The sequence below is a fragment of the Eurypyga helias genome, unplaced genomic scaffold, assembly GCF_000690775.1.
Source record: "Eurypyga helias isolate BGI_N326 unplaced genomic scaffold, ASM69077v1 scaffold4857, whole genome shotgun sequence".
Classification (NCBI taxonomy): domain Eukaryota; kingdom Metazoa; phylum Chordata; class Aves; order Eurypygiformes; family Eurypygidae; genus Eurypyga; species Eurypyga helias.
The window spans coordinates 55,092-82,358 of NW_010259698.1; the positions used below are offsets into that span (position 1 = coordinate 55,092).

General features: G+C 38.8%; 1 protein-coding gene across 1 annotated transcript in view; it reads right to left on the reverse strand.

Moving 5' to 3' along the window:
- The window catches only part of CNTN6 (contactin 6), an 88,615-nt gene that overhangs the window by 5,053 nt on the left and 56,295 nt on the right, over nucleotides 1–27,267 (reverse strand). The window contains exons 10-18 of the mRNA XM_010154729.1: nucleotides 16,711–16,838; nucleotides 11,005–11,180; nucleotides 10,547–10,664; nucleotides 9,516–9,674; nucleotides 9,256–9,405; nucleotides 5,626–5,696; nucleotides 2,653–2,887; nucleotides 2,010–2,125; nucleotides 226–412 (exon numbers count right to left, since the gene is read on the reverse strand). Coding sequence (XP_010153031.1) covers nucleotides 226–412; nucleotides 2,010–2,125; nucleotides 2,653–2,887; nucleotides 5,626–5,696; nucleotides 9,256–9,405; nucleotides 9,516–9,674; nucleotides 10,547–10,664; nucleotides 11,005–11,180; nucleotides 16,711–16,838 — 1,340 coding nt within the window. The remainder of the gene's footprint in view (nucleotides 1–225; nucleotides 413–2,009; nucleotides 2,126–2,652; nucleotides 2,888–5,625; nucleotides 5,697–9,255; nucleotides 9,406–9,515; nucleotides 9,675–10,546; nucleotides 10,665–11,004; nucleotides 11,181–16,710; nucleotides 16,839–27,267) is intronic.

The window sequence follows — 27,267 nt, forward strand, 5'->3', positions numbered from 1 at the left end:
AATACCAGAGTCTGAGTAAATTTGATGCTGACCACAAAAATATCATCAGGGAAGAGAGAGAGGAGTTTTTTAGTCACAGATTTTGTTGCTTAATTTTATGATGAAATTTGGGATCCGGGTTTTTTTGATATTGCAACATTTAGCAGAGCTGGGTCACGCTAAGCTGAAATGTCACTATCACACTTGGGAGTTTGCAACATTTGTTGTACGAAATTGAATACTCACGTGATTTTTTAGTGGTGACATTTACCGGGGTGCTAGAGGGCCCTGTCCCTGCAGTGTTGTAAGCCCGAACTGTTGCAAAATATACTGTGTTAGCTTTTAGTCCTGTGATATTTTTGGCTGTTACATTCCCATTGACTCTGACTTTACCAGCTGTGCTTTCCTTGGGATCATCAGTCCAATATAAAACCTGAAAAGTGAGAATAAAGAACAGGCAATTCATTGTTTTCCATCAATTACATATTTGGCTGGGAAGCAGACATGCTGACAATGAAGATTTCAAGGAATACAGGATTTTTTATATTCACAACTAGCAGGAAATAAAACGAAGCATGAATATTTATAGAAAAGAAATAAAATATCAGAGGCTGAATACCAACTAGGGAAGTAAATGAAATCTTTAACTTTACAGATGTCCAAAAGGAAACCTTCATTAAGGTGAGAAATTTTAAAAGTTAGTTTGGTTTGTTTCTTCAAGACACATTTGAAGAAAACTTTAAGAGATACAAAGCAACATTTATGTCAGTAATCTAAGAGGTTTTTTAAATTATTTTGTATCCTGCCTCTAGTTTCGGTTCAGTGAGACCTTTTTTTATTTTTTTTTACAGCAAGTAATTGATTTAGGAAGGTTTGTGTACTGTACCTGACTCCTATTACCGTCATTTACACATTTCTAATGATACAACAGAATTTAAAGTATTTCTGAATTGCTTTAGTCTTGGTTTATCTTATCTACACACACACAAATTGTTTCACCCTGCAAGTAAAATGCACAGGAATCATTTCTGAAGCTAATTCAAAGTACTCCGGTTATTAATGCAAAAATCTGCTCCCCTCTGCCTCCTGCTGGCACTCGGGTTTTGGTCCCAGCGGGGCTGGAGACCTGAGCAGAGCAAGAAGCAGCACAGCTGGCTGAGTGACACTGGGGTCTGGCAGCATCCCTGCATCCTCGCTGCTCCTCTTGCTCAGACTCTGGAATGCCTGTCCCTGGATCCAGTCATGGCCATGACACCAGCAACACAACCCAGTGCAAAGGGCAAAAAAAAAAATGTCAGTTATTAGTAAATGAGCAAGTGCTTACTACACAGAGCCTGAGGTTGTGCCAGGGGAGTTTTGGATGGGATATAAGGAAAAATATCTTCATCAGAAGGGTGGTCAAGCATTGGAATGAGCCTCCCAAGGAAGTGGTTGAGTCACCATCCCTGGAGGTATTGAAAAGACATATAGATCTGGTGCTCAGGGACACGGTTTAGTGGCGGTATTAACAGTGTTAGGTTAACGGTTGGACTTGATGATGTCAAAGACCTTTTCCAGCTGAAATGATTCTATGATTCTTAGAGGAGTGGGAAGCCAAAAACCTTTCAAATATGCTGCAGCACAATCTTTGGATAGTGATGAAGTGCATTTATCCCGGTTCCTTCTGTAAACAATGCTATGGGTCATGTGCATGCCCCCAAACTAAGTACCTCGTCATGCTCAGACAGCGTTATAGCTGTTTAAGAGGAGGGAGGATCAGCTTTGTTTTGTAGAATGAAGCAGGAGTCTTTTTATAGTACCCTTCACAAATGATTAATCTTGAGGTTTTTAATTTACATTACAAAAAGTCTGGGACAGAGTTGCACTCCTGATCTGTAAATGCTTGTGATTATCTCAGGTGACATGTTGCTAATGAGAGTTAGGTGAAGAGCTCCATTGTCTGTTGGACGAAAGGGAAGGGGAACCGAATACAAATGTGGCCAGGAAAGGGACATCTGTAAGGCATCAGATACCAGCACCAGCTGCCTTACCTCATAGCCCAGCACCCTGCCCGTGTGCCTGTTCCATGCAATGGGTTGCCAGGAGACCTCCACCTCCGCCGCCGAAATGCTCAATGCTGAAGCTCCCGCTGGTGCTATCTGTGGCTCTGGGTGATGGGAGAAAACATAGCTGGTGGAACATTTGTGTTACCAACAGTGTTGTGTCAGTAAGTGAGGGAGATTCAAGAAAAGAGGAAGAGATTCTGGGGGGAAGCAGCAGGCATAAAGCTCAGGAAACCTGGCCCATTTTTTGTGGAACATCACCAAAATTGTAAGTTTTCAGAATTGGTCATTACCCGTAAGCTGGGATGGATTTTCAGAGATCAGCTGGACTGAGTGGTTTGAAAAGCTATACCCTCTGAGAGCTAAACTTCTGAATGTCTCCCAGTTTTTCCAGCCTACTCAGTGGGAGCTCCTTGGGGACAAATAAACACCCTGTCTACTTAAAGTAATTCTGAAGATCTGCCCATTGCTTTATTTTACTTCAATTTCCCACCTTCTTTCTCATCTCTCTTGTTAATCTTCAATGGGCAGCCTTGAGCAGGCTCGTTAATATCCCTGTGGAGATCTGTCTGACCACATATGGGACCTACCGATGCTGCAAAAACATTACTAATAAAGCAACTGGTGTTACCGTCTTCTCCTGAGTAGACAATGGATATGGAGCTCAGGGTCCCTTCTCCTTCGTTGTTGTAGACACCAACTTTCACTTCAAAAGGTGAGAGAGGTGTAATGCTTTCATTCCTGTAAATATATTTGCTTGCTTCCACTGAAGCCACCACTGCTTTTGTCCAGGTTGTTGAGCCAAGAGGACGAAACACAATGATGTAGCCAAAACCTTCCCCATTTTGTAGTTCTTCTGGAACTGGCTGTAGTGACAAGGCAGTCAGTCAATAAGCATTTACAGGTATACACTGTTTTAATTGAATCTTCATTCTCTGAGTATATTTTAGTGGTATTGATTTAGTTGACTCTGCCTTAGAGAAGATAATAATGTTTGCTCCATCAGTCAATGTAATATTGAAATAAAAATCAAAATAATAAATCTATTGAGGCAATCAATTTAGAAACAAAAGATCTGATCAGCTCCATTAAAGGTATTCTCTTTCAGGCATGAAGTTTTCAAAATTAAAAGCATTTCGTTCAGCACAGGTTGTAGCTGATGTCTTTTTTTTTTTTTTTCCCCCAAGGGGTATAGGAATGTTAATTTTAAAGAAATTATTTTTTAAGAAATAAAAGAGTCAGGAAAGGAGCAAATGTATGCTCAGAAATGTGCGTCAGCTATATAATTGACTGCATATGAGTATAGTACTTACATATTTTTTTAGCACAAGTCTCAAGTGCATGAACATATTCTCATTTAAGTTTGTTTAGAACAGAAATGTTATTGCAAGTCAACATGGCAAAATTAGTGTTTCTATTAATAAAATCTCATGTCAAGATATGTATTAATGACTCATACTGAACAGGCAATTACATCAACACTGTATCCAGCATGAACTTTTTTGTTTTCTTGGGATAAAAATACTTCTACATTGGCTTCTCAAAGCAAGAGAACATTATGAAACAGGAAAAGATCAGTAGTACATGGAGGAAGCATTTCTCAGGAAAACTTCATTTATCTTAGATGCTTGCATTGAAGTAAGATGCATGGAAAATCAGTCATGAAAAATGGTGCAAACAGAGAGAAAAAAACATAGGGGCAGAACTGCAGCCCCTATGATTGTTCCTGGCTCCATGCTCCTCTCCTGCAGAGAAACTCCTAGGAGCACTAATGGTGTGAGAAGATGGGAGAAAAAAAATTAGGAAGTACATCAGAATATTCCCAGGCACTCCTTTTTTTTTTACATAAATTCATTCTAATTCTTATCCCTGGCCTGGCATATATTACAAATGTGTCTTTCCTTATGTGTTTTACAAATGTTAAATCCCCAATATGCCCTCTTCTATCTCTTCTCCAGTCCTGAGAGAGTTAAGTGTGAGTGATGATGGTGTGCTGGGGATTTATGAGAGTTCAAGCTACTTTCTAGAGCATTTAATTTGTTTTTGAGGCTTCTGTGACCTCAGATTTAATCAAGATGTTTTGTGAGTTCATCACAGAAAGCTGCAGAGTTGTCTTCAGTGTTGTTAGCTTGGCATAATTAGTATTTCTTCTAACTATTTTTCAGTACACACTATGGAGTCCAACAGGATAATTTGATTGAGATCTCTCAGGTTGTTTTCAATTTTCATGTTCTGCTGCTCCCAAAGAGTAGACCAGTAGAGAGGAAGATGAAACAAAACAGTGAAAGGTGCATATGGAGGAAAACGTAGTTTGGTACAAGTGAGGTTTCACTGTGTTTAGGGCATGGATAGGGGAAAGTGTTGACAATATTATTTATCTCGCAGGGATTTTTTTTTTTCTTTTGACCTCATTTTTTCCCTTCACTTCCCTTCCTTCCCTTAAAGGCTGGTTAAATGGCACAGTTTATTAGTACACAGAACACAGGTAACTCATTCAGCTGATAACATTATTTTTAGTTTAATTCTTTTTCCTTTCCTTCAAACTGTATACATGAGCTTGGTTATTTCTTTGGATAAAAACAAAGCTAAAGGAGGGAGCAGGCTCTTTTCCTTGCTTAAGCTGAAGTAGAAGGTTTTGAGTTTGGGTGGGTTTTTTTTCCCTATGAAGAAATATTTTCCATGACTTTCAAAGGGAACACCATGGTTTTGGAGGTCCCATCCCAAATTAGGAGCTAAAGAGAGGTCATCTTATGCAGCCTCTGAGATAGTCACATCTGATAGTAAGATACATGGCAAGGCTGCCCAGCCCCTGCCCTCCAGGCTGGGTGCTGCTGGTGGCCTGGGGTAGCTCCTATTTCAGTCAGATGCCCTCAAAGCCAAGGGATGGATTTGATTAGGTGATTACTTTTTTCAACAGCAATGAAAAACACAGGGGGTGGGAGCTGTGTTTTTAGGGAGTTTTTCCATAGGGCCTGATGCCCCGATCAAGCACCTGTCCCATCACTGCGTGGGGTTTGCAAAAGGCTTCCTGCCTTCATCACCATGCCCATGGGTAGGCTTCTGGGTGGTTGGAGAAGAAGGGCTTCTTCCCACAACGCTTACTTTCCCCTCTCTGAAATGACCTGCACTCACCCATTGCAACATGTAGCATGGTATTAACTGTTCTGAAAATGTATATTCTCTCCTCTCACTGGAGTGCTGGAGAATTAAAGGGCTCATCTCCTTTAACGCATAATAGGATATGTCTTGTCAGCACAGTGTTCCAGAATGAAAAACATGTAAACAAAAGTACGAAAAATGTTAATGCAGAAAATGGCCAAGCAGATTAGTGTGTTAAGCACCTCCTGTACAATGGAGATAAGAGGGTTATACAGAATTCTAAACATCTTTATAACATGCCTCTTAAACTGTTTATTTTTATAAATTGTTTGCTGTAACACAGAAAACTTGCTGTATATCTTACAGACTGCTTTCTCTGCAGATGCAGGATGAAATCTAGGCTTAGCTGAAGCCAATGACCAAAAGCCTTTGGATTTCAGTGGGCTGTGATTTCACCCTGGACTTTTCTGCATTAGACAGCTTAGGTTAACTGAGTAACAATTACCTCCCATGTGATGACCAGCTCAGAACGGCTCCCTCCTCCTCCACTGACATTTGTTGGTGCCACGACAGGAACTGGAGAAGAAAAGACATTGGTGCAACTACCCTCTGCCAGGGGTCTTGTCAATTGTGTGATTAGAGCTCTTCCTAGCTCACATACAGCTATTCAGCCTTTCAACATGTAGAACAGGGACTATGTTATATAACAGTACATTTTAAATGAACTGAAATTATATTTACACATTTTCAAGTTTCTAAGGCTGAAGCCACAGATGTATTTGATACATGAGTACCCTGGTTCAAAAAATTAATTAAACAAGCTAGTAGCATCAAGTATCTGACATTATTATGCCTCATCAACTAATTGGCAAAATGATGTTCCATTCAGACTGTAGCTGCAACACTACTGATTTACTAATTATGCATTTGTTCAGTAAACATGTTGTTGGAGCAATATATTAATTTTTTTAATTGGATGTATGCTTTTCTTAGGAAATTCAAAACTCATAATTTGCTTTTCTCCTTCTCCCAAAAATGTATTGATTAGAGCTTAATTTCCCCAACATTGCCCCAGGTGTACGGCACCGTAGGTACCGAATCGAGGCCAAGCAACCTGCTGGTGCTCCAGCCTGGAGGGGCTTCTCATCACTCAAATGGCACTTGGTGGAGAGGCAAATGCTCTGTATTTCCATAAACATTCCCACTCATTAGCCTATAAATACTGACAGTTTGGGGAACTGGATTGTGATGTAGTGGATGGAATTTAGACAGATCACCTTGTTCTTACTGTATAGTTTACTATAGATATACTTGCAAGAATGGTATCATGTCCCTTTTCAGCTGTTGGAGAAGTATAAAGAAGAGGACAACCCTGGAACAGACTGAGACAGAAACCCCCTCTAAGAGGCCAGTTGTACTCTTTGCATGTTCCAAAACCTTGGTAGCATTTTTAGATATTTAGAATTTAGGAGTTTTCTTGTTCCTTTCATTCAGTTTTCACTGTCTGAAAATTGGGTGTGTTGAGACAGAGCTGAGAACAGGGGCAGAAATAGGTGTGACAGTCATACCGCAGAAGCTTTTTCAGACATTTTGGCCAGTTTTGCCATGTCTGCCTGCCCTTCCCTATCTCTTCCACCCAGTGTTAACCCAGTAGAGGCAATAAAGATAACAGCCATTTAAGTTCACAGCAGTTTATGTGAACCCACTGTCACTTCTAGATTCAAGTCTGCATGTAAATCTTCACCTGCTTTCATCCTCTCTAGAAACACAGAAATTTCACAATAACTTTGTTGTGCAGTCATAAAAGTGAGTGCAAGTGCAAGCCAACCAGGCACTTTGGAGAGTTTAGCATAGGTATTCAATTTTGTCACTCACAATCAATGTCTTTGTGCACATCAGAGGCAAATAATCTAAGACTGAAAAGAACAGCTTTCAAGGAAAAAATGACAAAGCAGACTTTAAAGCCTAGTGTTTCACTGTTTCATGAACCAGTTGATGCTTAATTAGTTCATGTGTTAAATGTGTTCAGTACTTACTACATTTGCATGGGGAAAAAAATTGTACTACTGCTCAGCAGAGCCTCAACTGGGTCATAGTTGAGAAACAGATGAAAATTTACAGCTGAGTGCACCAACAGAGGCTCAATTAATTCTCAGCTCCATTTTAATGAAATGAACAGCGGCTCATTTGCATCCACAAATCTACCAATGCTCAGATTTCAGCTGGTAAAATAGCTATTATAACAGGGAAGTTCAAATTCACCCTTTCATGGCCAGTCTTTTGCTGTCCACACTGTCATACTGTGCAGTTTCATATTCTGATAAAACATTTAACCTGTTACTTCCCCCACTGCACAGCAGTGTTTTGAGACAGAATGATTTACAGCAGTGAAGAGGTTAAACAACTAAACTTGAACCAAGTCTTCCTATTCCTTTTGTTAAGCTTCAGAGGGGGCTACACTGTAAGGAAATAATATTCCTTGTGCTACTGTCATGATAAATAATATTAATTTTATTGTTTCTTTCTCTTTCTAGCCCTAGCTTTGTTCACCCCTCTAATAAAAAAAAGCTTTAAAATATTAAAGCTTTTACTGACTGTATAGGTGGTTTTGAATATCACACTCTACAAAGCCGTAAGGTAGCAACAGCAGGAAATGATCAATGAAAAACATGCATCTGTGACACTCTGCTGAGAAATTTAGAAAATCTACCCTCTTTCTGTCTTCAGCTTTTGTATAGCCTTTCCTTTTCACATTGTCCCTTATTCCTTGCATGTGAAAGCTTCCTGTGGTTCTCCTGCTGGAGGAAGGGGTCATGTACCACTTGGGCATGCATCGTCCAGACACCTAAGCCAGACAGGATCAGTGCATCTTCGCAGGATGGTGGCTCTCAGGCTCTTCCCATTACTTGGGAACAGTCTGCAACCTGCTTTACTACCACACTGAACAGTGGTGAATTTGGGTAAGACTCATTTGCTGTTTCTCTGCACCTGAAAAGCTGACAAAATTTATCAAAATAGGTGTTCTAATGATCAAATTGTTTTTTTCTGGCATCGTTACTCAATATAAGCTTTTGCTTCAAAAATAGGAAAATAACAAATTAAATTTAAATAAATTTACTTAATATATTTTGAAGTAATTCTGCTTTTGGAAAAATATTGTAGGTATTCTGAGAAACAAATGGACCTCCTCACTAAGAATAAATGTATTTTATTATATTATACTGTATTTTGAGTTCTGTCTTGAAATGCAGCTTGCCAAACTTCAAAGATCGGCAAATGAGATAAACAGAGAAGAGAAAGTGGACTGTAAAAGCTGCTTCCATTTTACTGCTTTCCATCATATAAATACTGATTTTATAGGTGGGAGAGAGTTGATAAGAAGAGGACTGGGAGAAACATAAACCAAAGGTTCACGCTTCAAATAAATTGTACCAAACTGAGTAGGTCAAAGGACTGACAGTGTCGGTCATCCAAGAATAAGTCTTCTTCCTATGAGGTTCCAAGTCCCAGAAGATAAATGTGCAAAGGTTAGACAGACGGGTAGTAAGGATCCTGTCCTGGAGTCAGTGAAGCTATTAGTTTCACTGGGCTTTGGATGCTGTAATTTATTTCCCCCAGTTAAAGCCAATGTCCTGTCCTCACTGATGCTCAGATGTCAAACACCCTCTGCAGCAAAGGCATTCCATGCTTGTGGTAGGATATGCCAGAAAATGGGCTTTATGATTTTCTACACAGGTCCCTGAGCAGGGTATAAACATAGTTATAATTAAAAGAAAACAAATGTTGTTCCCCAATTGCTTGAAAGGAAGCTTGTTTTCAGGCATGGGGATTAGATATATTTTGGGACATATCAAAGGGAGGAAGCATGTGCCAGCTCCAGGCTTCATTACTGGCCCAAGTGATCTCCAAACCAGAGAGCAAAGCATGTGGCACCTGAATCATGTCCAATCATGTCCATCCCTTGCCTCAATAGTGCACGTCTGCTGTCCTGAAGCATAGCAGCTACAAACCAAAATGCCAGAGAGATATGGAAGTAACCCTGAAGGAGTGAGTGGCTCTGCTGCAGTGAAATTCTTGCATTTGGGAGCTGGCAATGTGTCTGTGTGGAAAAAACTGACAGAAACAGGGGACTTACCTGCTGCTTTAGTTTTCAGTAGAGCTGATGGTCTGCTTGGCTCCCCAATTCCAACACTATTGCTGGCAACCACACGAAACTCATACTCAACCCAAGGGCTTAAGTCAACCACTGTTGCTTTGTGAGTCCTACCATTAATGACTTCAGGAACTAAAGGCAAAATAAACATGCCAGTGACAATGTATTTTTGGAGTAATTAACGGTATATGCAAATTAATGGTACATAAAAAAAAAAAAATTACAATTCTCAGATTGCTCACCTGTTGAAACTGCCTGCCATCCAAGTGAGAAAGGAGTCCTCGTCTGAATGCTGTACATCTGGACTGGACTATTATTATCTATTCCAGACTTCCAGGATAACACAGCAGTAGTGCTAGAAATTTGTTCAACTTTGACATCTTCTGGTGGACCTGGGGGGCCTAATATGATCAGCATTTTAAAATGAAGGTATTAGGAAGAAAAAAATCATTGCTGGGTTGGGTTAAGCAACTCTTACTTTCCCAGGTCAGTGGAATTATTCATGAAGCTGCAGTTTCATAAAAGCAGCACAATCCCTAAATGATGGCTTTATGCCTGTATTAAATTTTTCTGATTAATGAGGGGTTTTGAGTCAGGAAAATGTACGTCTTTTTTTTACTAATATGAAAACTACAAACAAGGGAATGATTTGGTTTTGTCTAACAAAAAAAGTTACTCAATGTATCTTTTTCTGAACCATCCAACATTTTTAGAATTCCTATTGAATTTAATCAAAACTGAGGTTTAGAAAGAATGCAATATGGTGCACTATACAGCTATCTGATTTCTGCTGGTGTTTAGATGATCAGCTCCCATCACCGCATTTCTCTTGCTGCTAGCAGTACAAAAGTAAAAAGGTTAGTTAGTTGGCCACGGAAAATAATTTTCCATATTATCTCCAAACAGTGGAAAGGAACTAGGTCCCTTTATTTTTTCCAGCCTGCACAGTGACCCAGAGATGCCCAGCAAGGAGCCAGTAAAAGCAGTCTGCTGAAAGTAGAGGACTTCCCTACGCCTTGCCATGTTGACTTGTGTGGCCAGAAAAGTTTACCTTCCGAAGAGGCTGTGGCAGAATTGCACAGATCTCCCTGGTTAGCTGCACATTAGGATCATGCTGAACCTCAATCCAATTGTGGGGCCAAAGATGCAAGGTATCTAGCATTTCACTATTGAAATTTTGAATTGATATCCTAGGAAACATTTAAACAGCAGCTGACATTAATAATTTCTAATTCCTACAGAAGATATTTGTGTCTACATTGAACAGACATACCTCTTACAATTATATCTACTGTTGCAGATTGACTGTCTAAAGTTGTTTGTACCATGCACACATATTTCCCAGAATGATGTAGCTGAATATTTCTTATCATCAAATCCCCAACAGATTCCTGGAGATACAAAAAAAGTAAACTAATCACTCACAACATGCTTTCCATACTGGAAATTTTTATAAATTGCTCAATATTAATAAAAAATTCAGCTTTTAAATTAAAATATGCATAGCTATCATCAGTTTCTTTCATGTGGACATTTTTATTATGGCTTCACAAATAACTCAAGCGCCTTTATGAAATTTAAGAAAGAAAAATAAGTGGCTGCAGCCCTTGTAAAAAAACAGTGATTTGCCATGCATATATATAGCAGTGGAAGAATCATGATAAATACTTGTGTCGTCTAAAGACTGTGGCAAATATTTTCATTAAGCACTAAGGAGTTTAAGAAACTTACTCTTCCAATTCTTTCAAAATGATGTATCCCTCTATTAAAATCAATTCTATTGCCATTGAATGACCATGTGAACACCACATCAACAGAGGGGTCATGAGACACCTGGCATGGAAGGACTATGCTTTCTCCAACTGTTGCATCCATATTAGAAGGTGGAATAATAATTACGGTCCTTTCTGTGGAGACAAAAAAAAAAAATCTTCTTTATTAAAACGCTTATAAAAATAGTAGACCTTGAATGAGTTTTGTACCATTTGTGAAATGATTTAAAATTATCCCAAATGTTCCATAATAAAGAAAATTATCTGTAATATGGTGATGATTTCAGAACACTCTTACCCATGTGTAGCCTATTACTTTTGCAGTATCAATACAATAAGCACACTGTGTGCCTCTGAGAGCAAGCAGATGTCAGAGGCAACATGCTAAATTAGTCATATGTTACTTTGTAAAGCCCACAGTCAATACATACAATTTCAGCTCAAAAAGTGCAGACTTCATTATTAAGACTGTTAAAAATACATCCGGTTCTTCAAACTTTAAGGAAGTTATAAGCTCCTTATAGGAAACTGCAGCAAAAGCAAAATTGCTGTTTGTCTCCGCTTACTTTAGGCATTGAGATCTTCAATCTATAGTAATGTTAGTGGTAGTTTACCCCACAGTGTTGCTTACATTATGGCTTCAGAGAATATATCTTCACAGACAGAAAAACTATTTATGTTATCTTTTTTAACCCCTTGCACTGAGAAATAAACTTCAAGCTCTTATTATGGCAAGTAGTAGCTCCCTGAAGGGGAAAGAAACAGATTTCTATGGTTTCACTTTTGTTGATATGACTGGCAGATAGATTAGAGATAACAACCACTTTGTTGTAAGCAATTCCCTTGAATAAAGCTTTTGTGCATGAAAGTGTTATAAAATGGTGAGAATTCAGAGGCACATGAATAAAATGAGAGCAGAATCTATTCAACAATATTAATAAGTTCTGAAAATAATGTGAGAGGAGGAGAAGAAAATTTGCACAAGCTGTATTCATTCAGCATTCATTCTGGCTTAACCCTATGTGTTAGAACTGTACTTTAGAATTTGGTTTACCAAGGCCTTGGTTCCAAAGGGTTGATGCATGACAGGGCATCCTGCCCCTTACCTTCAAACACATTTTGATTCAGACTGTCACCATCGTTTCAGTAACTGATCAATGTGTAGGTACAGACAGGCAATACGGGCTGAAACTTGAGCTTCCTCCCAGCATATGGGCTGCACTGGATGAGTGACATGGCAGTGGTCAAGCAGGAGCACGGTAGAGTGTTGCACTTCCTGCTAAACCTTTAAGATAAAACTGGATCTCACTAGTTTCAGTGATATACTTCCTGCAGGCATCCAGTAATATTTTCCAAGGAAAACAAAAGAATTAAGTGATTTTTATTGTTCAAGACAAATTTGGTGGGTTTTTCCAGTATCATCAAGAGAGTGTCAGAGGTTCTTGTTGTGAGTTAGAGCTCACGCTTGGAACAGGCTTTCTCAGATTTCTCTGTATACTCTGATTGCTCTTCAAAGCCACGTAAAACTGTCTTTGTGGCAGCTCCGTCAGTTGGTCTGAAGTCATGGACTGCAAAACTGTGAAGGCTTCTGATGACTGTCTTAGAAATACTCCATCATTATGTTAGAGAAAGCTCTTCCTCTCGTTGGAAGCAGTATGTCAGATGCAATAAATTCCAAATGATTCAAAGGACACATTCTTTGTTGGTACGGCTCCACTGATTTCAGCACACGCTGGCAAAGAACTTGGGTCCATAAATCTCAAATGAAATAATTCCATTGTAAAATACAGGTAACTTTTGTAGAATAATTTTTAAAAGTATCTCGGAACTACAGAGAACCTCCACAAAGTTTTCTTTTCTTGCTTTTGCTCCTGTATTTCTTATTCTCACAGCTGAAATAGAACTGCTTGAATAACACTTTGAGGAGAGAAATTCTATTACCTGCAATAATGCTGCATATGTTAAAAGAAGAAAAAAAGAAATAATACCCTTATTATATACGTTAAAAATTGGAAGGTTGCTTTCATGATAGCTGGAATTTCTCTTTGCCACTAGCAGGTGGAGAGGCATGTTTTTCCAAATTCTTCATCTCTTCCTCCAAAGTCATCCTGTAAGACCCTCTCCTTCCTTAAACCTACAAACCGTGTGCATCTCTACAGTGAGCTTTAAAAGACAATGAAATAGGGGACTGAATAAGCAAAGTTTTGTCCTGAACACCACCATCGACCTCACAGTGGAAATACTACATTGCTCTGAATGCTTAGGGCACACTTTCTCCCAGACTCAGATTTTTTCTTCTCTGTCTTTAGCTGTGCAGGAGAGATGTCTCCACGCATAATGTCTCATAAGCGATGCAAAAGGTTATGCCTTATTTACAAGAGGGTGTCGAAGGGTCTGGCAAGTCAGCCCGGGCTGTCCCCCACCTCACGTAGCTCCTGGGTGAGGAGCTGGGTCTGACCTGTGTGGTGGAGCTGGGAGAACCAAAAGTTTGGAACTGTCTCCTCTGAAATCACTGCAAGGGTCACCTCCACAGCTCCTGCCTCCTGTGCAGTGTAACTACCCTTGGAATGGAGAGGGTTGGCCCTAACAAGGCTCATTTATAACGTCAGTCAATTAGACAGGTCACAGCATGTTTCCTGAGGCTTCCATTGGTAAACTCAGTATTTGGATACGAGTAAACATTGGTTACAGGGTTCAGCTTCCCAGCCTTCTAGGGTAGACCCCCAAAGCCTAAAATGAGCTCCTAGCTGCCAGGTATAAACTGCTGCTGGTATTCTATCTGTCTTGCCTAAAGCTGACTTGGATGTATCTATTTTGTACTGTTTGATGACGGCCTGAAGATACCTTTGAACTGGATATTCTGCTAAAACTCAAAATCAAGGTACTTATACCAGGGATGAAATTCACCTTTTTGTTCATTCAGCATTAATAAAACTTTGTGCTACTGAATTTTCCATGTCCCAAGTACTCACTGTCCTTCAGATCCCTCTTTAAAATATCTATCCTTCACAAGACCCACATCACCTCTACTGCCACAAGACTTCATGTCACCTCTTTTTGTAACTCCTGCTTCCCTGTATTGGATGGCTGGTCACCAGGATCGGTGAATTTTGACTCTTCTACAATGCACTGTGTACAATGACAACATTCTATAAATAAGTAAAATACCATAAATAAAATCAATTTATTTCTATGGAAAGGTCAAAGTCTCAGCAAGAATGATACAAGCAGGATTGCATAGAATTTATAATCCCATTCAATAGTTATATTTTAAAATTCATGGAATACAAATAGAAAAAAGATGTCCTGTTTTTTGTAAAGTCTTTAAGCTTCCATCAAAGCTGGTCAGCTGTTGTAAAGGAAGGGGCTATTCGCTCCAGAGGATTGTAATGAAACTGGCTGGGAATTTCTTGAAACCTTTCTTCATGAGAAGGTTCCGGTAATATTGTGGTTGCCTCATTAGTCTGTCATGTAATTTCTTGTGTCATCATTTGATCACACATTTAAAGGGATCAGAAATAAGACACCTGCAATCCTGTTATAGAAGGTTATGAGAAGGAATTAAAATTCCAGTGATCATTCATCTGTTAATGAGTCTTTAGGAAAAGATAAATATTTGGAAAAAAACGCATTCTATGGAACCCTCTAGTGAACTGGTATTTTGGAGTATCAGAACATAAAAGTTTCTTCTTATAACACAACAAATCCCAATAGCTATATGGTGTGAGTATTAGAAGACTTCTTTCCTGTTGGCAAGAACCTATTTACCTTCAGCAAATAAATACTGAAAATGGTCCTTTTGCGAGTTTGTGTGTGAGGTGTGTTTGTTAGTAGTGTTAGCAAAAAAAATCCATTTTAATATGGTATTATCATCCCCTTGAATCTCTTGTTCTAGGCTGCTCATATCCGGCAGTACCACTGATGCGGAGTGGTTCACTTGTGTGATATTTTCTGCTTCTTTTATGGGGTTGTCTTTAAGACTTCCACCTCAAATACTTTTAAAAGCTTCTTAAAAGCCCTTGGTTCTCCATTGTCTATCTATCTTGCTTAGCAACTGCAGACATGCGTTATATGGCAAATCGCATTCCAGAGGAGAAAATAGATAAGATGTTGTAAGCGCTGGAGATACAATAAAGACTTCTCACACAAAGAATAAACAACTCAATGAGCAGCAATAAACTTAATTTGCACATTAGATATGCTTTTCCAAGTTCTGACATTTCAGTTGAAAATAATGCTGAAGCAATGAGGCCTATAATTGAACAGCCAAAACTTCTCCAGAGGGGAAACAAAAACAAATGTTCCCTGCAAACAAGATCATTTTTATACCATGTTGTTACTCAGTGTTTTAATAAACTTCGTAAATGCCAAACGAAATATTTTTTTCATGTTTTAATGTGATTTTCCAATATTGCACCGTTAGGATGTATGTATGTGAGATGGTATATAACCTTAATGAAGTCAGACCTGCCTAAACCCTAAACTTTTTGGTTTATTCATTGCTAGCTGTGCTGTAACATCGTCTCAGATTATGCGTTGCACTGCTTCAATGCTAATTGCTCTTTCATAATATGAAGATGAAAAAGATTTTTGCCAGATGCAGTAGGTTAGGGAGGAGGTCATGCCTGCAGGCTACAGTAACCATTCTGAACTCACTGAAAACAAGAATATTAAGAAAAAAGGGAGCGTTACAAATTACATTTAATAATGTGCTCTTCTTGCACCTACAGACATTGTTAGCTGTTTGCAAAACTGATTAATATGCTTACTGTAATCTCAGAAGTTCAACTTTTTAACTTGTCCTCATTTAAAATCAACAAATACGAATACTTTCATAAGAAAATGTCTGTACTGAAAAGATTGTGTAGGAGCAAAGAAAAAAAGACATACCAAGTTTGCCTCAGCTTTCCTTTTTTCTTTTCCTGTCAGTGCTCAAAGATCAGAACATAGTAATTTCATAAGCCGCTCGTAGGAATATCTGTACAAACAATACCTCCTTTCATGTCCTCCAGCTCTGGACTGGTTCACCTGAGCAATGAGTTTATACAAATTCTTTTTGCTAAAGGAGATAGACCATCCATCTGCACAGCAAAAACTTGAATCAAAGGACTGCTTTGGACATAATGAACTTTAATACGTTCCACAGTGTATTTAACTGTGTTTCAAAGAAGGGTGAAAAATACTGCCGGGAAGCCACCAGCTACACAGCATCACTGGATTGGGACCAGAGCCAGACTGTGCAGTTACACCAGAAGCGATATAAGTGTAAATGAGCTGAATATGCTTACCCAAGCACAGTGCAGAGGGTTCACTGAACCGCCACACTGCCTCAGTGTCATTTCAAACTCTGGCTGACCAATGCCAGCAACAGTGCAGCCCATACCTGCACTGTCCAAATGACACTGCAGTGCAAATATCATTATTAATCTTTCTGTGGATATCTTGGGAGACCTCCCTGATAAACAAATTGATCATCGGAGTGGTGTGGTCATGAGGTTTTCTTTGCTGCAGGCAGTGGAGAGCTCAGTTTCAGCTTTAAACTGCAGGTAAAAACTTGTCAATACTAGCACTGATTGGCATGGACTTGGGCATCTCAATGAAAAAAAAAACCAACACCCACATACTTTCTAATATCCATAAAGCACCAAATGAACTATTAAAGTACCTTTCACAATCAGGTTCCCTGAATTTCTGGCAACTCCAAACTGATTTGTTGCTATACAAGTGTATACCCCGGCATCTGATTTGGTGATGTTATAGAGCCTGAGACTGCCATCCTCTAGTAAGATGACTCTGGGGAAAAAATAAACAAACAAAAGAGAACTTATTACAGGTACTGTAATAGAAATGCAGTGCTACTTTTAATATTGAAATGCTTCCATTATACATTTTCTCTTCTACAGCAAGCTGAATATGTATCAACCAATTTTCACCTCTGCTTATTATTGATTTCTATATTAGGAATGTTACATTGATATATTGGAGTTGACGATTAACTTATCCAGCTGACTTTCTTGCAGCAAAACTTGAAGTCTCAAGAGAAAGAAGGAAGACCCATCTTGCTACCTAATTGTGCTGTGTTTTACCAAGGTGGGGGGGAGGCATTCAGATCCCAGTGCTCCTGTGCCATACTAATGTTGTGTCTGAGCTCAGCTGCCTGTGCAATTTTGTCAGGATTATTAAAAGATATTAGCAGACTAGCTGTGATTCCAAAATGCCATCTCACAATCCAAGGAGCCAAATCAAATACATTGCTGTCTCATAGGGCCCCCAAATCACCTTATTAGTCACTATGTTGTTTACACCAGTTTGCAGAGTATTGGGTAAATTGCATTTAATAGTAATTTCAGGACCACTCCTGGGGTTTATGGACAAAATTAATTTCTAAGCTTGTTCATATGCTTCTTCATATGCTTCTTCATGTCAATGAGATACTTTAGGATGTCAGTCAGTACAGAGTTTGATGTATGTTTTCCTTAGGTAAGCCTTCACTGAATGCCTAGCACCTTTTTCTTTTGCACACAAAGACAGGACTTCAGGGTTTTGGGGTTTTCTTCACAAACATGCAGAACACATCTATCAAAGGCAGAGAATTCAAAATAAAAACTGAATTAGTTAAGTGATGAACTTTTGTACAGAAAATAATTTTATCCTGTAATGTTTTGTTAATTTTGTGTCAGTTCTTCCATCCAGCAGTTGCTCCTCATGGATGTTGAACTTCTTGACCAATTTTTTCTGAGTTTTGAAGAAGGACAGTGGGCTGAAAGACATTAAATTCCTGGAAGTTTTATGAAAATGGGGTCAGGGTTTGTATGTACAGCCCCTCTTCCCACTAAGGCCACTGCCTGAATACACTCCTTACTAGGCATCAGAGAATCTGCATCCAACCAGAGAGAGCTGCACCCAAATGCCACACTTCCTTACATCTGACAAAATCCAGCTGTAAGTCACAAATCCACATGAAACCAGACCATTCATTCCAGCACTCACAGAACTGCATTATTTTTTTATATTCCTCTTTTAATTGACATTTAAATCTAATACAAGAATCCTTTTATAGAAAGAAAATATCTAATTCATGCACCACAGCTTGGGTGTTTAATATTTATTACTAACAACGTAAGATTGGATGATGTAATAAATTATTAAGGAAACAAACAATAACAAGAGCAGAAGTTGAAGCTGGCAGCAGTATCATAGCCATTAAACACACAAAAGCATCATAGTGTCTTGCTGCATTCCACTCTGGTATTTATATGCCTGCAGCTATACGTGTAACACACATTAGACCTTGTTCTGCTTCCCATTACATGCTCCCAGCCTCTCAGCTGATGAAGAGAAGCGCTAGACTTGGATTTCTGGTGGTCTTCTCACTTACATCCCCCCAAATTTCACGTCTCCCGCTCTTGTTGGACCTTACCCTGCCGAAAGACCTGCTTCTGAGCAGTGCAGGGGTGGATTTAGGAGTGAGAAAAGCTAAGAAGTCCTCATGGTACCAGGCACTTTGTCACTGGGGTGTGGAGCTGATGGGGGAAAGGATTTGGGCTTGGATAAAAAAATCTTTGTTTCCTTGGTGATAATCACCAGGTACTACAGCAGATGTTTGCGTGCAATTTGCAGTACAATGAGATAATAAGTTTGGGCTTAATAACCCATCATATATCCATATTAAACTGGAGAGGAACAAATATGAAGCAACAAAGTAAGCTCTTCAAGATGATATATCAACTAAATGACATTTTTCAGATAAGGAAGGGTGAATAAGCATGAAAGAACTGAGCATTGTTGCTAGTCTCATGACACAGTGCGTCAAAACAGGAGACCATGGATGCCTCTCCTTCTCAGTATGGGGACATACCTGATGACAGTATTTCAAAAGCAGATTAATGAAGAAACATTTGCAAGTATTCCACTTCTGCCTCTGCAATTTTCTTTGCATTAATGATGCATTTCTTCACATCAGCCTGCCCCAGCCACAAGAAAACACTCTCACAAACTGCTGGTGATAAAATTGTTGATTCAATTGACTGGTTAGCTAACATATGGTGGATTCATCAAACAGTACCAAAAGAGATTCAAGTGTGAATCAGCAAATGTTCATAAATTGGATACCTGACTAGTAAGTTATAAGAAGCCACTGTGGTGTCTCTCACCATCAAATATTGATGCCTTGTTACTTTTATTGCAGTTGCACCTAAAAGCTCTAGGTACAAATTGGAATTCAGAAATGGGTATGAGGTAATAAAAGGAAAATATCAGTCCCCAAAAAGCTTCCTATGTAGGTAAAAATACAGGAAAATCAGTCTGTAAAAATACAAAATAATAAAGGAGAACAGCTGTGTTTAGCCCCCTGTGGATTTCTGGCTAGGGTGTTTTCACTGAAGAAGTTTAGTCACGTGTCACTTAGATTGGTTTTCCTGGATTCCTCAATAGGAGTTGAGACCTGAATAATTCCCAGCTTCCTGGTTTATCCACTAAGAAGGGGTTGTACCCACTCAAGAGCTAAAAAAGTAATGTTTGATTTGGAGAAATGCTGTTCTGAAACAATATTTCAATGGCTGGAAAGACTGAGAATCGAATGACTCTTTCCATAGATCAAAACAGAGCTTAGCAAAGAGAAACCATGAACTAATAAAAACTTCAGAGTTTGAAACAGAGGTCATGCTACCTAAAGACAATTAGGGAGCTGGCAGTAAATAAGATACTCGGACTAGAATTTATGTAAAAGCACAGAGGACTCCAGAGTCATTAGTTAGTGGGGAAGGGAACTGAAAAATAAAAAAAAGCGAGTAATTTCCAGCTGTAGTGAGGTCTGTGTCAGGAGAGGGATGAGAAAGCAGAGCACAGTAGAAAATCAAGACGATACATTTCAATGTAAAAAAAAAAAAAAAAAGCAATGTGAATTAGCGACCCAGTTGCCACGAACAACAAAGTTGCCATAAACTTCCTCGGAGCCATGACTTTACACCGTGGATGGGTTCAGAGGGGCTGCACTTTATCCTCTTTCATTTGTCTTTCAAATAACGGAACTGTGATTCTGAAGGCAATGGAAACATTTCCTTAAATGGGCTTTGGATCAAGTTCTAACAAACCATTTTAAAAGAAGCTGTGAAACGCATGTCTCACCTCCTGAAAACCGCTACTTTTCACAACATTTTAGACTACATAAAGGCTATAGATAATAATTCTTAGCACTTGCATCAGAAGACAAGGTAAATCCAGGTACTGTGACAAGACAAAAAAGTTTAACTCGTCCAATATAATGCAAGTAGAATATTTAGTCTGCCAGAAAAATTGGACTTCTCTCAATAACTAAATGAGGGCCTGTTGAGGGGCAAAAGACCAAGGTGTGAAGCAGATCTAATAAATGTATAACTGCAAAAGAAAGAGAAGGAAAGACGAAATGAGCTACTTGAAACACAGCTGTTCATAAAGCCCCATTGCAGCAAGGGATTGCTTAAGGATGAGCCTAACTCTAAACTGGCATCTCTGACTTACAAAATGCTTAAATTCTTATCAGACTAGTACCGATGCCTATGTTACTGCCTGAATTACACAGGTGCTACGTCTGGGTAAAGAGCTCAATTAAGCAAAGTTGCTGTGAGGAAAAGAAGAGATGAAAATCCAGTTATGTAAATCCATACAAAGTTCCTGCACACATGGGCTAATTAGAAATACCCAGAAATATCATTCCATACGTAACAAGCCTGGGAACTTACCCTGCAAAAAGTTGGATATGCTGGATACAGCTCACTTCATGTGGCTCATAGGAACATAAGACAGCTCTGAACAACCAGTTAGAGACATGTGCAGCCAACTTTCCATCAGCAGGATGCTCGTGGCAGAGGGCAAGAGCAGAGTAAGGATGCAGTGGCAGGTAGCACAGTCCTTTCCCAGCACCAAGTGACCTGTAACCCAGGGTTGGATCTAGAGATAGTAACTTTCTATGCAGGATGAAAACTGCCTTCAGGAATGAATCCATAGCTCTTTGAGTCTCTGCAAACCTTTAGTCCCACACGGTTTGTGAGAATTTTTTCCCTGGTTTATTTAATCACAGTGTAAGTGATGTCTTTTTGTTCATTTTTAATCTACTCATTCCATTGGATTGATCCACATCCTTGTCTTCTCTGAGTGACTCCATTGGTATACAAGATAAACATATGCAGAAAGGAAAAACCAACAGCTCACCCAAGATCTAGTGGAATCAAAACTCTGCATAATGTTCAAAAAGAATTGTTTGCAATGTTTCTGCAGAAGACATGAGACTGGGAAGAATGAGAGCTCATTAAAATTGTCACACCTACTTTTTAAGTAAAGAACTTGAGAAATCAAGCAAGGATGATAGGTACAGCTTTTAATTAACCAGGCCAAACAAACCATCTCCGAAAGTGTTGTCTCATGTGAACAAAAGATTGTTGATGGCTATTTGCTTTGATCTTAAGAGCATGAAAGAATAATATGTATTTAACAAGACTGGTAGGAAAATAAAATCTGAGAAAATAAAGATGTGTCAACTCATTAGATTTTAAAGTGCAGAAGAGGTAATTTTTGTGCAGCACTGTATGGATCAGCCGATCTGTTTTAGAGAGAGGTGCAATTTTAATTCATCGATGTGAACTGCATTAATTCAATACAGCAAATGTCTCTGAAATCCCCATCAGAGCTTGCTTGGTTTAAATCTGGGGGGTGAATCAAGCCCACCTCAGACCTCTGCACTGCCAGCTATCTCGTCAAGGGCATAAAATAATTCCTTCCAAAATAAAGTAACCCTGTTACTTAATGTAAAGATTCTCTCTTCTTTTCTCCTGTCTGCCTCTAACATCAAGTGTCTGACACCTCATAATGTTATTGAAGTCATCATCATAGCACTGTGCAGATAAAAAGGGAGTATTCTGGATCTGATGAAATCAGAGGCAAAGTAATTTTTATTATCTGAGAAATCCTATTTGAAACCATGTCTTCTCAGTCTCACTTTACTGCTCAAGAGCAAAAACACTCTTGCTTTCATAGCCTATGAAAAGATATATTGTTTATCAAATTCTTCAGATATGCTAGCAGACATTGAGACAACTGACTTTTCTAATTTTACAAAGATTGAGGCTCATGTGAGAGGCTGAATTAAAAAGTACCAGGAGAAGGAAGTGAGGGGCAGAAACATGAGCACAGCTCTCAAGTGACTCAGAATTACTAGTGATTTATGCAGACATAAATGTGAGTAAAGTTTGACTGAGTGAATGAATTGTACCTGCTGATGACAGCTCTGGTATTTTTGAAAAGGTCCCACTGAGTCCCATCTGAGATCCAACTGTCTGTATTATATGTTAATGATCTTTGTACCTGTTTATCCTATTCTGAGTATAATTTGTATGCTAATAGTACTGCCATTTAATAAACTATGCTTAAAAGATGATTTTCCTTATCTGCATGCTGATATAAATGAGCTTCAGAGTTGACTGACAATTAACTGGAAATAAAATAAATGCTATTAAACTCTGTGTTAACTATTTGGATCAAAATAAAATTACACAGCCTAGCTGAATAGTCTTATTAAAATATTTTATAAAATGATACTATTAGCAACAACAAAAATTGACACTATAGTATCATTGCTTGATATTTCCTAAATATCCCCTCTGTTCCTAAAAAGTAACATTATTTTTGCACAGAGTCTATGCAATTTAGGACTGCAAAGAATTCTTTCATGTAAATAAATACAGACATCTGAACTGTGTTATGCTCCATCAGAAAGCTTCCAGACAAAATACAGTGTTTTCAGGAGATGGTACCTCCTTTAATATAAAATAGCAAAAGTTGTTTTGCCCTGTCTCTAACATACTCAGGTATTAAATGTGATGTAGGTGTTCTTCCACAACGACCAAAGGAAAAAAGTGACAAAAATACCATGTGTCTAGACACATTTGGACGTGTGTCTAAATCTATTGTAGTAATACGTCTCAACACTTGCAGCTGGGGAATATAGGGCAACAGCACCTCTATGTGTAAGGGAAAGAAAGATGTGCCCACTGAACAACTAGTTTATTGATGAAAGAAAGCTTCCCCCAAAAACGTATCTTGCCATGATTTAATCCTTTCAGCTTTCTCATTCTTTGTGATAGTTTTAAGGTGCTTGTGAACCTGTTTAATGCAGCACACTGAGGACGAACAACCACACACATTCCTGGTTTTTTCACGCATAGATAACTTGGTCTCATGTCATATTTACAAGACATGGCCCGTTCTTGGCTTTTCTCTTCCCTATGTTTTTCCTTGCCCTATTTCAAATCTGCATCTAAACAGTGAATGCCATGAGAGGAGAGATGTAGTAAAATCCTGGACAGATGCAAGAGCAGTAGCTTAGCATGTCCAGGCAGAAAGATTTCTTGGTTATGAATATGCCTTGTAGACAGGACATAATGAAACCTATGCAGCCATAAGCTGATTAGTCTGAACATTCATAGCAGAAAATATAGTGGTAAGATATTTCACAGTGTACCACTAATCTCAGTGGTACACAGAGGGAAAGGATCACAAACCAGGCTTTGTGAAATTCTGTGGTGAACTGAAGTGCCAAAGAAAAAGGTTGCCAATTTTCCTATCTGCCAACAAGTTCTGCTGTTTCCGTGAAATCTTTGTAACTCTGGTACACCAGATAAAAGTTCTTTCAATACAGGATGGTATGCCCACACTGTTACTATTGAATCTAATCCCACCATTAATAATTATTTTCATGATTCAGACTTTATTAGGAGTTCAGACACAGCCATTCCTACAACCAAATTCACTCCGGATGTAAATCTAAGCCCTTGATACAGGACTTAAGTAGAATTTAAAAAGTACATAAGGCCCTAAATTACCCTCTGTGTGGGAGTGCAATTTACTTACAGGAATCTTCTTCCATATCTGCCTGTCAGAACATATTTCAAAAATAAAAGTACAATAAAACCTACTGTTAACTTTAAAGTATGCTGTATATACAACAAGCAACAGACACCAGGTACACAGCGTGGTACTGGCTTGCTTTCAGAAACCCTGGACAGCATGTTCACGTGCACACACCCCCGTAATAAATATACAGTGATGAAGTGTTCATCTTCAGTGATTTCAGCTGCACATGCCCTTTCTCTAACGTCTTTAGCTTTCATCACCTCTAGCTTTTTATGCCCATTGGTAGGGCTACCTGTGGGCTTGTAGGAAACCCTGGAGCAATCCTGACTGGGCTACTTAATTTATGCTTAATTTAAGAATTAATGATAGGGACTGTATGTGGTTCACTGAAGCCTTAGACCCACATCCTTGCTCAAAATATCAAAGAGCATAGAAATTTTAGGTCTTTTTAATGTGTAATATTCTACCGCTTATTGTGTCCCTTAAGCAGCTCCCCCTTTCACCAAAAGTTTGAAAAGATTTTTAGTTCTGATAGAAAAGTCGTAATGAAATAGCAGTATTTCTTTGTAATAAAATCCCATGGTTAAACCAGAGGTGTTATTATTCTCCTACAAACCTTTCACATTGACCAAGTATTAGCCACATTTTCAAGGTGCTGTTTCTATGCTTTTGCTTACATAACCCTTTAAAGCTCAAAAGGACCCCAGAAACTCCCCATGGAAGGTTTGTGTGCCTGTCATGTTGATCAATGTCTTATTTCTCCTTTTTACATCATCTCCCCAACATATCCTGATCTATCTGTTACCTCTAATGTTACTCTGAGGTTGAAAGCTTTTGGGTTCAGGAACTATTATTTGGTGTTTGTGCAGCATGCTTTTCATCCAATACTAGTATTTTGTATGCCATGGCAATACACACCGGAATAGTGCAATGGCAGTACAACTTGGACTAGAAGAGAAGCACAGAAGGTTGAAGTCTCTCGTTATTTTTTTGTGCAAATTCCTAATTAGGAACCTTGATTCACAGCCTGCTGAAGTCAATGGAAAAACTCCAATGAGATTATCTGGCTTTGGAACAAATCCTGAACATCAATCAGAATATGTGCATGAAGCAGGGCTATAACATGAACTGAAAGGGAGAGAGAACACAACACTGACATTCACTGGGATTTAGTTTACTGCAACTTCATATGACACGGAAGGGTGACAGATTGCTTGGGACATCTCATCATGTAGGCCAGCCCCTCAGAAAGGCTCACCTTAACAAGGTTCCCAGGAGTTGAGTAGGAACAATTTAAAATTGTATTAGAGAGGTGTCATACAGAAGGGAAATTGTAATAAATCCAACATCATGCAGGTTGTCATTCTTTCTTATATGTGAGAACATATGGTTCATTTGCTTACTTGATACTCATGTTATCTGATGTGCTAAACACTATTGCATTAAGTAGTCAGTAATACATGATGAAATTAAGTTTATTAGCTTGTTCCACTATGAAACTCTCTAAGGAGAGAGAAAAGAAAGGAAAAGCCCTTTTCTTATGTCTTCCACTGCACTAATATTCTCTGTCTGCTGCCTGCCAGTGTTTCATTGGGTCAAGTAGCAATAGGGGTCCCCTTCTGCCTTCTCATTACGCTGCAGTGGATTGACTTCAAATGAAAAGATAACAGAGAAAGAAGAAAGGGGAAAACCAAAGCAAAATAAGATTAAGAAGAAAAATAAAATATTGTCTTTTTCTTCCCCTCATCTGTGCTCATTCTTCCTTGTCCTTATATCTCCCTCCTCGTCTTTTCACTCATGCTTTCCACTCCCCTGCCTTCACTCTCAGCTTGAGGGAGAAGACAGAAATAACTGGAAATATGGAGAACACAAAGACAGAAAGACTGATGGTACTTCAGGTCAGTCTGAGGCACTTTCTGGCAATCCTTTGGTTGTAAAACTTTTCTTATGCCAATATCCTCTTTTCCTGGATCACCAAACATTTCTGCTCATGCATGTTTCATGTTCCTCCTAGATTCAATTACGTTATTCAGAATGAAGCATGGGCAAATGCTTCCACATTTATGCCTACAACCAATGCTGTAAACAGAAAAATACCACTGCTGGTAGCAAATATTCAAGAAATATATTACAGCTGCCTCTACTAATCTTTCACAATGCCCTCTTTTTCTGCTACTTTTCATATAGAAACTGAGACCCCTATAATCTGAGCATATTTTTAACTAAAACATAGAATACTCCTTGCACCTCTCAGCATTCCCTTGGGAAGTGTGCGGTGATGGGTTTTGTCTGGTTAGCACCAAATATATTGTAGTAATGTGGCCTGAGAGGTGAAAATGCAAAGCAATTCTATACAGCAGTCTCAGGTTTTGTAGGAGTTTTCATGTCTTAATATGTAAGTTCAGACCACACACTGAAAGCAGGTGGGTAATCCATGCTCTTGATTTCTGTCAATCTATTTGTTAGCAAGGTATGGAACTGAAGTGATTAATCATATTTAGCAGATGTAGAATCAATTCTATTGGTTCCCTAAGCAAAATTAGAATTTCATCAAGAGATAAGCTTAATTTGTATTCATCTTGACTTGCAGCGATGGTATCCAATATATCTGGCATTGCTCTGATTGCTGATGCCCACACTTCAAGTGCTCTATTTAAAAACTAAAATAGGAAATGAACTTCTTTACAACCACACAGGCACTGATAACACAGAAGGGTTAAGGCATATCATCAAAGCTATGCAAAGCTTCTTGTGGTAGAAAAGCAAGAAGGATAAAATGGAGATACACTTAATCCAGGCTTCAAAAACCAGACTTAAAAAATAAAATAATAGCAATATTAATATCCCATTGCTATTCACCTAGCTGCATTGCAGTAGAAATCTGGGAATAGAATGGTAAGTGCTGGAATAGCATAAGAAGATATGTTCCATATGAAACTTGCTACCAGCATACAAATGTCTATACTACCTTCATCTGCAAATATCAGGTGCATAAAGCTGGGTGGTTTGTGGCACTGAGCAGCATGACAAAGTTTCTCTTTGCCTGGGCTACTTATCTGTTCTGACTTCAATAGAGGTAGGGTTTTTTTTCCAGACACTGTGTATAGGTTTCATTCCCCCAGCTTTGCTCATCTAAAAGTTAGGCATCTCATTTGAGATGGAGGTACCTGCCAAGAAAAAGTAAATAACTACCTTAGACTGCATATTGACTTCAGCTAAATAAAAGTTAAGTGACATCAATCTCTTCCTTTGTTAGTAGGTTAGTGAAAATTCTGGAATTTTCAATCCATTTTCTCTTGATTCCTCCCAAGCAGCTGCCCCCCTCCTTCTCTCTCTC